At 42.5% G+C, this 12,753-nt stretch overlaps 1 protein-coding gene across 1 annotated transcript in view; it reads left to right on the top strand.

The window, feature by feature from the left end:
* The window catches only part of BEGAIN (brain enriched guanylate kinase associated), a 159,535-nt gene that overhangs the window by 71,450 nt on the left and 75,332 nt on the right, over positions 1–12,753 (top strand). Inside the window, exon 3 of the mRNA XM_050897760.1 lies at positions 8,581–8,670. Coding sequence (XP_050753717.1) covers positions 8,581–8,670 — 90 coding nt within the window. The remainder of the gene's footprint in view (positions 1–8,580; positions 8,671–12,753) is intronic.

The raw sequence follows: 12,753 nt of genomic DNA, 5'->3' as shown, positions 1-12,753 counted from the left end.
GTGACATTACAGTGGGGGTCTGCTACAGGCCACTCAGCCAGGAAGACCGAGTGGATGAGGCCCTCTGTAGACAGATAGGAGCAGCCTCACATTCAGAAGCCCTGGTCCTCATGGGGGACTTCAACCACCTTGATATCTGTTGGAGGGACAACACAGCAGGGCATAAGCAATGCAGGAGGCTCCTGGAATGCCTTGATGACAAATTCCTTCTCCAAGTGATAGAGGAGCCAACGAGGAGAGGTGCTATGCTGGACCTTGTTCTGACCAACAAGGAGGGGCTGGTGGGGAACGTGAAGCTCAAGGGCGGCCTTGGCTGCAGTGACCATGAAATGGTGGAGTTCAAGGTCCTTAGAGCAGCGAGGAGGGCGCACAGCAAGCTCACTACCCTGGACTTCAGGAGAGCAGACTTTGGCCTCTTCAGGGATCTGCTTGGTAGAGTACCATGGGATACAGCCCTGGAGGGAAGAGGGGCCCAAGCAAGCTGGTTAACATTCAAGGATCACCGCCTCCAAGCTCAGGAGCAATGCATCCCAACAAAGAGGAAGTCAAGCAAAAACGCCAGGAGGCCTGCATGGATGAACAAGGAGCTCCTGGACAAACTCAAGCACAAAAAGGAAGCCTACAAAGAGTGGAAGCAAGGACAGGTAGCCTGGGAGGAATACAGAGAAATTGTCTGAACAGTCAGGGATCAGGTTAAGAAAGCTAAAGCCCTGATAGAATTAAATCTGGCCAGACATGTCAAGGGCAACAAGAAAAGCTTCTATAGGTACATTGGTGATAAAAGGAAGACTAGGGAAAATGTGAGCCTTCTCTGGAAGGAAACAGGAGACCTGGTTACCCAGGATATGGAGAAGACAGAGGTACTCAATAACTTTTTTGCCTCAGTCTTCACCGGCAAGTGCTCCAGCCACACCGTCCAAGTTGCAGAAGACAAAGGCAGGGACTGGGATAATGATAGAACCACCCACCTTAGGAGAAGATCAGGTTCGAGACCATCGAAGGAACCTGAAGGTGCACGAGTCCATGGGGCCTGATAAGATGCATCCGTGGGTCCTGAGGGAACTGGCAGATGAAGTGGCTAAGCCACTATCCACCGTATTTGAGAAGTCATGTCAGTCCGGTGGAGTTCCCACTGACTGGAAAAGGGGAAATGTAACCCCCATTTTTAAAAAGGGAAAAAGGAAGACCCAGGGAACTACACGCCAGTCAGTCTCACCTCTGTACCCAGCAAGATCATGGAGCAGATCCTCCTGGAAACTATGCTAAGGCGCATGGAAAACAAAGAGGTGATTGGTGACAGCCAACATGGCTTCACTAAGGGCAAATCATGCCTGACAAATTTGGTGGCCTTCTACAACGGGGTTACAGCATTGGTGGATAAGGGAAGAGCAACGGATGTCATCTACCTGGACTTGTGCAAAGCATTTGACACTGTCCCGCATGACAACTTTGTCTCCAAATTGGAGAGACATGGATTTGATGGATGGACTACTCAGCGGATAAGAAATAGGCTGGATGGTTGCACTCAAAGAGTTGCAGTCAACAGCTCAATGTCCAAGCAGAGATCAGTGACGAGTGGCATTCCTCAGTGGTCGGTATTGGGACCGGCGCTGTTTAACATCTTTGTCGGCGACACGGACAGGGGGATTGAGTGCACCCTCAGCAAGTTTGCTGACCAAGCACACACCAAGCCGTGTGGTGTGTTCAACATACTGGAGGGAAGGGATGCCATCCAGAGGGACCTTGACAGGCTTGAGAGGTGGGCCCCTGCGAACCTCATGAAGTTCAACAAGGCCAAGTGCAAGGTCCTGCACATGGGTCGGGGCAATCCCAAGCACAAATACAGGCTGGGCAATGAGTGGATTGAGAGCAGCACTGCAGAGAAGGACTTAGGGGTATTAGTGGGTGAAAAATTGAATATGAGCCGGCAATGTGCGCTCGCAGCCCAGAAAGCCAACCATATCCTGGGCTGCATCAAAAGAAGCGCTGCCAGCAGGTTGAGGGAGGTGATTCTCTCTCTCTCCTCTGCTCTCGTGAGACCCCACCTGGAGTACTGCATCCAGCTCTGGGGCCCCCAACATAAGAAGGACATGGACCTGCTCGAGTGAGTCCAGAGGAGGGCCACGAAGATGATCAGTGGGCTGGAGCACCTCCCCTATGAAGACAGGCTGAGAGAGCTGGGATTGTTCAGCCTGCAGAAGAGAAGGCTCTGGGGAGACCTTATAGCAGCCTTCCAGTACCTAAAGGGGGCCTGCAAGAAAGCTGGAGAGGGACTTTTTACAAGGGCATGTAGTGATAGGACAAAGGTTAATGGTTTTAAACTGAAAGAGGGTAGATTTAGATTAGATATAAGGAAGAAATTCTTTACTATAAGGGTAGTGAGGCACTGGAGCAGGTTGCCCAGAGAAGCTGTGGATGCCCCCTCCCTGGAAGTGTTCAAGACCAGGCTGGATGGGGCTTTGAGCAACCTGGTCTAGTGGAAGATGTTCGTGCCCATGGCAGGGGGGTTGGAACTAGATCATCTTTAAGGTCCCTTCCAACCCAAACCATTCTATGATTCTATGATTCTATGATTCTATGATTCTATCATTTTTATAAACATTCAAAGTTGCACACTTCAAAAGCATCTGAAAAAAAAAGATCATAGCTGTTTAACAGAGACATATTAGTTTGGCAACTAAATCTCACATATGTTCAATCTCAGTTAAGTGGTCTTGACCCCAGAGTTTCAAGACTGAAGAAGACTTCCTCCCTCATTCCTCCTGGCAGATGAAGCTTGCTGTAGTGTCTGGCTTCCCAAGAGGGGACATGGGAGTGGTCTTTCACCTTCAGCATTGCAGCAGCTGATGCACCAAGAGGAGCCAGTGACTGTACCAGAAACATATTAGATGGGGATTGCACAGATGGGCAAACCTGGCGATGAAGATAAACCATGGCAGAAACTTGTTAGAAGAGTGGGGCAAAAAAAGACAAGAAATGTGATGAGGAAAAAGGATGGATTTTTGTGCCTGGTCAGAAAGATACTGAGAGGTACCCAAGCCAGCAGGCCTTTTGCCAGTGAAACACCTTCTCCTAAAATGTGTTAAACTGAGCTGGCAGAGCAACATCTCTGTATTCCTATACTGTCAGAAAATAGTTATTAACTTCACTGATAACAGGTGTCCTCATCTTCCCCCCTTTTCTTCTCGATGGACGTTCCCAGCCTCCTGTATTCCCAGCTACTCTGTTAGCATCTGTGTCCATGCTGTGGAGCTGCTGGTCCAGTCCCTGCAGATTACCCCAAGTGGGGGGGATGCATGGTTCCGTAGGACCCTGTTTTTCAATTAGGGAATTATATTTAAAATATTCATTAAGATATATTGTTGCAGTCCCTGCAGCAGTTTTACATTATTTAATGCTGTGGTCATAGATAGTTCTGGGTAACTCCAGGAACAGAACTGCCACCCCCTCAGAGAAAATGGATTGTTTGACATTGTTATTAGCTCCAGCCTTTGTTCCATGGAGATGACAGCCAGTTACCTACATTGGCATGACTGGTAGGAAAGTAGGTAGCAAGCACAGCTGACAGCATCTTGCAAGTCTGTGATGCTAAATCAGTATCACTGCCACGTGCCTCTTCAATGAGGACAGGATGTGGAGGTAGAGTCGTGACAGTATGTTCCAAGGTGTCCCTGCGGTTCTTCCAGCTTGCTCTGTCAATGTTTCATCTGGGGTTATTAGTGTTTATAAAAGCATGCCCTTAAAATAGCTGCATGGTGTTAATAGAAGCAAAAATAGCGGTTCTTGTGCTTAACTTCTTCATACTGGGGTAAAATAGGGCTAAATTGGGCAAGTACAGAAATCATAATAGCACAACCCAGTTTAAGGGTGACTTTCAAATCCCCTTCAGGTCTTAAAGAGCACTGAGTTTAAGCTAAAATCAGACCAGGACACATTCTTTCCTGCTCTACAGAAAATCCTTCTCCCTTTAACAGATGCAAGATTTGGGGTGGCTTTTGCTTAGAGACTGCCAAAGTCTATTCACTAAGTAAGTCCTCCACTCACAAGTGGAGCAACCATGAAAATCTCCATCTTCTGAAAAACATATTATTTCAGAAAGAACATTCAGATTTGCATTGGCATTTGTAAAATAACGATGTATATCCTACTGTGGTGGGTTGACCCTGGCTGGATACAACATGGCCACCAAAACCGGTCTGTCACTCCCCTCCTCAACTGGACAGGGGAGAGAAAATAAAACAAAAGGCTCATGGGTTGAGATAAGGACAGGGAGAGATCACTCACCAATTATGGTCATGGGCAAAACAGACTCGGCTTGGGGAAAAAAATAATTTAATTTATTACCAGTCAAATCAGAGTAGGATAATGAGAAATAAAACCGAATCTTAAAAACACCTTCCCCCCACCCCTCCCTTCTTCCCGGGATTAACTTTACTCCCAAATTTTCTCTACCTCCTCCCCTCCAGCGGCGCAGGGGGATGGGGAATGGGGGTTTGGGTCAGTTCATCACACATTGTCTCTGCCGCTCCCTCCTCCTCGCGGGGAGGACTCCTCACACTCTTCCCCTGCTCCAGCGTGGGGTCCCTCCCACAGGGGTCAGCCCTCCACGAGCTTCTCCAACATCAGTCCGTCCCACAGGCTGCAGTTCTTCATGAACTGCTCCAGCGTGGGTCCTTTCCATGGCATCACAAGCCCTGCCAGCAAACCTGCTTCAGCGTGGGCTCCTCTCTCCACAGGTCCACAGGTCCTGCCAGGAGCCTGCTCCAGCACAGGCTTCCCACAGGGTCACAGCGTCCTTCAGGCATCCACCTGCTCTGGCGTGGGGTCCTCCACGGGCTGCAGGTGGATATCTGCTCCACCGTGGACCTCCATGGGCTGCAGGGGGACAGCCTGCCTCACCATGGTCTTCACCCCAGGCTGCAGGGGAATCTCTGCTCCGGTGCCTGGAGCACCTCCTCCCCCTCCTTCTTCACTGACCTTGGTGTCTGCAGAGCTGTGCCTCTCACATATTCTCACTCCTCTCTCTGGCTGCTGTTCTGCAGGGTTTTTTTCCCCCTTCTTACAGATGTTATCCCAGAGGTGCTACCACCGTCGCTGATGGGCTCGGCCTTGGCCAGCGGCAGGCTGTCTTGGAGCCGGCTGGCCTTGGCTCCGTCGGACATAGGGGAAGCTTCTAGCAGCTTCTCACAGAAGCCACTCCTGTACCCCCCCACTACCAAAACCTTGCCACGCAAAGCCAATACACCTACCATAAAAAAACCATTGTGTTTGAGGAGTAGTATGTGAACCAGTGATCTTTAAACATATCAGATGTTATAAATTTTACTCACCTACGAAATATGGAGAGGGGAGAATAAGGTGCATTGTGTTTACTTTTCTCATAACAGTCTTTCTTAAATAGACAAAGCAGTCTGTATGAGTCTACTCCAGCCACAGTGGATCAATCACCATCTACCACCAAAACTGATGAATTGTTAGTTGTTCTTCTCTAGACAGTGAAATACTGTTGATCGTGTTTCACTGAGAAATCCATCTTTTTTTTTTTTTCAGATTGACTATAGGTTTGTAAGTATCCTCTGTGATTATTGTCAGATGAGCCACAGACAATATTTGAAGTAACATACTGCATGTTCTAGGACAAGACAAGGAAACAGACTATTACAACAGTATGCCCAAATTCGAACCTCACTTGACACTGAAGTCGGTCTCAATCACATCAGTGAGGGATAAGGGAATCTCTGTAGAAAGAAGAGGAAAATGAGTTACTTTATCATGCTAAGGCATAATAAAAAGTCATTTTAAAATTTGATAATCTGACGTACTTTATCATCAGGTTTTGGGGACTGATATTTTTCCTGTAGTAAACTACTATTTGTATACTGTGACTATACAATATTCTTTTTAAATAGGCTTGTTCATTATTTTCAGTACTTACAAGTTTCTTACAACTGTTGTTTCAGAAAACAAACACCACAGTAACAGAACTGGGAGCTTTTTCCATTTTGTTTCCTTCAAAATCTACAGTTGCTTTAGACAAAAATGTATGTGTGTTTTGCTGATTTCTGATTTGCCAATGATAAAACAATATCCCATGTAAATTGCAGAAGCTGACAAATTAATTTTTGTGTTTGTATATCAGGCAAATAAGTAAAACTTACAGTTACTAATTATTTTTCAACCTTGCACATGAGAATGTGATTAGACTGACTACAACTGACACTGATTATCTGAGACAGGATGTTATTAAATCCCCTTGGGAAGCTTTTGAAAGACCCACCACATTTAGAGCAGAGAGATTTTCTCTGCATTAGCTCATTTATGGAGCAATTACACGGGACTTACTACCGAAAAGATGTCAGGAAAAAACACTGAGCAAGCAGCTAAAGTGGAATTCACACCGCTCCCCTCTCTGTCAAAACATCTCACAACCTCATAGCCTTAAAATGTTTTGTCAAGATTATCTATAGCAAAGCTATTTGCTATATGTCATTAAAAGGTATGAGATAGGTTGGATTAAGACTACATGGAAGAGAGGTGGTAATGGATCTGAAGACAGCAGAGATTTCTCCTTGCTCAAATGGCTTCTTTTCTCCAAGAGCCCCAATTTAATTAATTTTGTGGGCCTGAAAAGCCCAATGTTTTCATTTCATCCATCTCAGAATTTGCAAGTTTTATTATTTCATTAGAAAACTACTATGGAGGGTTTCTCAGTGAGGTGTGGAGAAACATGCAAGATGCACTGGTTCTGGAAAAATCTCCACTGGTTCTGGAAAAACCTGTGGCTGAATTCACTGATTTTTTTTCAAAATTAAGATTTCAAAGACCTGATTTTTAGGAGCAGTTTACAATTTTGTACCTAAAAGTATGCAGATACAAAATGGAGAGCCAGCTAGAGACCATTTTCAAATCTGTATTCCTACAATGGACTGCTTTCCTGACACCCATAGTTGAGAATGAAAATACATAGTGAAGTATCACAGAACTGGTATGTATTAAACAAGTACACACCTACTGATTATGAGATTTGCAGTTTGGGAACATCAGAAAAGCTGAGAGAGATACATAATCTAAAGTAATACTGACAGTTCACTGAAGAACCGACAATACCAAGGTATTACAGATTGCAGAGATTTATTGTCACCTCCACTTTGATTTTAAAGCTAATATTGCTGTAGATTCATGTGACGACAACACCTAAACCTCGGGCCATTTCATTTTTTCTGTTGTCCCTGGGTGTCTTCATATACTTAATCCAAGTCCAGTACGGAAGAGGTTAAAAGATACTTAAATGTTCCTTCCTTATTCAATGAACAACTTAGTGGTACAACTAGAGTAATGTGCTGGAATTCACTTAGTGCTTTTCCTCAGAGTGCCATAAAGAGCATCATCTTGCTGCCAGTAGTTCTTGACATGAAGCCGATCCCAGGGTGGACTTAAAGCAGTGGCAAGAGACTCAGCACAGTTCTCCTTTCCCATAAACACTGAGATTCTCTGCTGCTCTCTGTAGCACAGTTATTGCTCCTGAAATGTGTCCTCTATGTAAAGATATGTTCACAGTCCAGAAGGTCCCTACTTTGCAGTACCCACTGGTAATTGATGGTGAATACTGGAAGGTAGGATTTTCTGCATGTGTAGTGATCACTGACCACAGGGAAAGCTTATGCAAAAATTCTGGTTCATAAATATGAATATGCTTGAGTGAGGAAAACCTGATTTTTTATTGAGTTTATCCTTCAAAGCATGTTATGTTGCATTTCTGATATTGCAAAGGAACACAGCAATACTGTATGAGGTATTCTGCGCGGCCAAATACTGTAGTTCTTACTCAGACTTTACTCAGGAAAAACCACCTTTGACTTGAGTGAGAATTTTCTTGACTAAGAACTGAACAGAGTGTTTTGAATCTTACCAGCATTGCTTGATGCTAATGTTGGGCAACAGTTCTCAATGCTAATTTGCCTGCCTCGTTGCCCTTCTCCTGGGCTCTGGATCTGCTTTTGCTGTGTGTTATTCATAGCTTATATTGTTAGTTCAGATTGCTTCTCTTTGTGCTTTTCATTTCCAGCAAATATTTTGCAGCTATTGTTCTGCTGCTGGTAGATGTGCATGGAACCTGGTATGTGGAACTTGAACCTCAGCCCAGATTTAATTAACACTGTTAAACATGTTCTCACTACGGTGCTCAGAAGGAATTTTGCTGACCCTCTTTAAATGAAGCATAAATTTGTTTAATCTAATGTTTTTATAATGCAAAAATGTAAGGGCTTGATTCACAAATCTCAAGACCAAATGCTTCTCCAGTAAAATAGATGGAGTAGCACCCATTTACAGCCATCATAAGGTCAATTATAAATGCTTATTCTGACCTACAATAGTCGTACAAGAAAATCACTAAATGTGTGTGCTGTAACATCACCTTGTTTTGTAGATTTAATACTGCTTTAAAGTAAGATAACCTGAATAATAACGAGTACCAAATTATGCCATAGCCTACTAATATGCAGCAAATCTAGCTAGGTTATCACTCGTATGTCTTATGAGCCATACCTAGCCATGGTTTATCCTCTATTCATGCTGCAGGGTACGAAATTCCTGGGTGCCAACCTGCCTATGGCAACCTAGAATTCTCCAGGGCAGGCTCGCAAAATCTTCACCTACTCTCTGGGACAGGTAACTAATAAGTGATGTTTTGTGAAGTTATGCTTTCTTTCTAACTTTCTGATGTCCGTAAAAATGTTTCATTTCTTCATGTCAGTCTGTAGTCTCTCATCATTCAGTTGTGCTACATTTTCTGAACTAGGGGAATAACAGCAGATCTGTTTATTATAGTACTGTAGATGCTTGCCTCAGTCAAGCCTGTAATAATTGTTATTAACGTGTATAAAAACTGAAAGTTGTTTAAGAAGCTGCAAAATCCACAGCTGCCTACTACCAGTTAATATTTTTTCTGGTGGAGTAGTTCTCATAATACAGGTGCATTGCATTTCATTGTTGATGCCAGAGCTATCCGAGCAGTTCACCCACCTTTTTTAATTGCTGGTATGTATATATTCTCTCTCCTTTATCAGGTTTACATTAATCTTTGGTCTCCTGAAGTAAGAATTTTTTCAGTGTTATAGATACAGACATGTTGAAAGGATGGAGGAGTTACGACTGATTCTAGTTCACATTCCTATGCAGCACATATAGTATAAGTTTAAGTAATGACTCATTTTTCCATATTTTGCTTAGATTCTCTTCTACTTTTCTCCTGAATATACTCTTTGTTCTTTGTTGCTTGGCTTTATTTCAAATGGCAGGTATGTAGAAGAAATGTCATTCACTGATCCTATAGTTTTCAAAGACATACAAAATATTGAAATATATTTCAAAGTAAGAAATTAATTAGAGAAAAAAATAAAGACAGGCTAAGCTTTAGATTGCCTTCTTGCAGTCTATTGATTTTCTTTGAAAAATGTGTGTGAATTTTCATCTTAAGAGCACTGCTAGTGTAGGAAAGACATAAATGATATTCTTTTGGTATTTTTTGGCACGGTCTATACTCTGTGGCATGAAAAAAACAACAATCTTGGAAAAGTGGTTTGAATTCCTGTTTTTCAGTCCCCTGGGGCTCTGCACATGCACTCTACTCTCACCTGGGTTTAGATGAGCTTGATGCAAAAATGGCTTTGCTCTACTGCTTGTTTTTGTTAAAACCAGGAGATGACCAGTGAAGTGAAATATAAACAGGGCATATAAAGCTGTTTTTCAAAATGTTTGACTCTGATTCCAATTTGATTGAATATTTGGAAGTCTTTTAAAATTGGAACAAATTCACATAGCCACAGTGTAAACACTGAGTTTGACCTTATGTGGTGTTTTTAAATGGATGCCCGTGGGGAAGTTCAGAGTCTTGGGATGACATTTAGTAGCCTTTCTGTAGGGCGCTCTAAAAAAAAAAAAAAATCTCTTTTCCTACCATCACTGTCCACTTGTAGTTCTTACTTTCAAAAAAAAATAAGTTTACTCTTAATGGAGAACAATACCACAGTTTATCTCCAAGTATACGAAAGCTTAAAATGCACAAATCCAGGATTGTAGCTCAGGCTATTTAACTATTTTATAAAAAAAACCAAACAAACAGCCATTGAAAGATTATTTTCATTTCCCTCCCTGCTTTTTAAAAAGCTCACAAGGATCTAAATTTTCAGAGAGATTTTAGTATTTCCTGAAAGCTTGCTTGTTTCTTTCCTGTTGAGTAACTCAAATCTTAATCACACTGTTTCAACACATTTAGACTTTAAAAATTTATCTGGAAACTTGCTTTCCAATTATATTGAAAAATAGCAGCTTGCTGAAGGAACTAAAAAAAAAAATATTTGTTTGCAAAAATGAAAGATAGTATGACAACTGTCAGCACTTACAAAATGAGGATAGATTCTATTTTATCCAGTCTGATGCACCTTTAAAAAATTAATAAGAAAGCAACAAAAATTTCAGCAAAAGAGTCAAAAAAAACCCAAGTCTCAATTCACCCAGAATGCTAAAGTAGTTCAGTTATAAGGCAAAAAAAAAAAAGTGGCCTGTGTTTAGGTAATCCACATCTCAGGGCACAAGAGGAATTTTTGGGAAAGTCTGTAGTAATGAAGCTGCTTCCCCACCCTGCACGGTTCTTTGGGGCACTACGTCCGCAGGGCAGGTGGAAGCAGAGGGCTCCTGGGTCACCTCTGAAGAAGCACGTTGTGTATTGCTTTTGACATGAATAGTGCAAGCATCTTTTAAGATGAATACCTGCTGCCTGATTTGGTCCCTCCACACTTGCAGAGACCTCCTTCATTTACTGGCTCGCTCCAAAAACTACAGAAGAGCTAATGCCAAGGTTCTGGACTGCTGACAGGAGTTCGGAGGAATGCAGTCCTGTTCCATCTCCTTCCCCATACACCCACAAAAAAGGCATCGAAACAGAGTCTTACACTGAAAAGCCAGTTCAGCTGAGGGAGCAGGATAAAATAGACTTGACTGAACTAATAAATCATGATATTAGGTTGGGAGGAAGGTTGTATGAAATGACGGCACAACATGCTGAGCGGTGGGGAACTTGCTAGAGGTGAACTCATTTATACTCTTGCAGAGTAGAAGACTTCTCAGTTAACAAGTCCTAAAATAGTGTGCTGCAGTGTATAAAACAAGGTAGAGCTCGAAATAATTAGCCAAAGACGACAGATGGCAATTCCTTTCTCTTTTTTTCCTTCTCTTCTTTTGCTGTAATATCAAGTTGATCAAAGAGCTGAGGATCATTTGTTATTGTAGGAAAACTGAAAATATCTTGAAATATTCAGGCAAAATAAGTTCATTCAGATAACAGCCGGTAGCTCTCATTGTTCCTGTTCAACACCTTATATATGAGTCTGTGTGTAGTAATAGTCTCCCTCAGAATCTGAATTACATATGCACAGCTGAGAATTTGGGTGTGTCCAGGCTAAGGAGTATTATTTAATCAATTTATTAAATCAATGTATTAATTTATTTAATTTAATTGTTTGCTTGTGTTAACAAACCAGTGATCTATTCTACTGCCAGAAAACCTTCCAAAATGTCCCTAGAGCTCACCTCTGTGGCATGTTGCTTTAGTAACGTCATATAGCTGTGTGTGATGGGGGATCTAAATGATAAAGAACAGAGACTGCAGCAGAACTGACTGCACCGATGGCTACTGAAAGTGTCTGAGGGGTCAGTGCTGTGTCTCACTCTAAGCAACAGCAGCATTATCTCCTATACTCTTTAGTAATAATATCTGACAAGCATTGGCATTTTTTTAAAGGCAAGCACCTATGCATTCAAGTTCAAGATACAACAGGAACTTCTGTCTTGTAGGACTTCTGTTACAAAAGAGGATCAGAATGCAACTGTGATGAGATATAATTAAAAAGAAAATTCAGCAATTTATTCAAAGAGGGTAATATACACTGCTTATAAAGGAAAAAAGCAGTGGCATCTGCAGTTCCTCCTCCCCCCCAGTCCCAGTCCCAGTTGTAATTCTATCTGACTGGTCCTGGAGCCAAAAGAGTATATTTAATTTTTTCAATTGCTTAGCATAACCTTTCAGATGGGAAGTGCTAAGCCAGCCCACCAAAATGAGTCCCTTGAGCCAGACAAAGATGAATTTCAAATCAGAGGAAGGAGAAAAGGATTGGGAAAGGAAGGAAATAACTAAGGTGAGAACAGAGATGATAACCTCTGTCCATCAACCTATGCCTGGATGTCTTCTACCAAATGAAACAGGAACAAAATTCTTTCCCTACTACTAAAGCACATTTCTATAGTACTTCTGTACCGCACCTCCAACCTCAGTCCTTTAATAGAAGGAGTAAAATAAATTTTAGCTTGCTTCTGCGCAGTGGGTTTCACCCATTCTCATTACATGTCCTATTACAAATAAACAGCACAATTTAGGAGGAACCACATTCTGTTCCAGCACAGCTTGATCCAGATGAATCAGGAAGGCAAACAGAAGAAAGCAAAAGTGAGAAAGGTTTAATAACACAATTAAAACATAACTTTATAAGCTTGTGAGTTGATGTGGCAGGCTGCTTTCAGTAATTTCCAGAGGGAGTGCTTATCCATGACTACAAACCAAAGCAATCTAGAAGCTGGCCACTCGAAGCTGTAAGGAGAACTGCTGCAACCGAAGGCAGCTTGCTCAATTGCCTGGAGAGCTCTCTTTGGCTTCCAAATCATAAATTGAAGTCTACCTCTAATTTTGCTACCTCAATT

This window comes from Gymnogyps californianus, chromosome 5 (genome assembly GCF_018139145.2).
Source record: "Gymnogyps californianus isolate 813 chromosome 5, ASM1813914v2, whole genome shotgun sequence".
In the NCBI taxonomy this organism is placed as follows: Eukaryota; Metazoa; Chordata; class Aves; order Accipitriformes; family Cathartidae; genus Gymnogyps; species Gymnogyps californianus.
The sequence above is the reverse complement of the archived record's forward strand: the minus strand, read 5'-3'. Positions and strand labels throughout refer to the sequence as shown.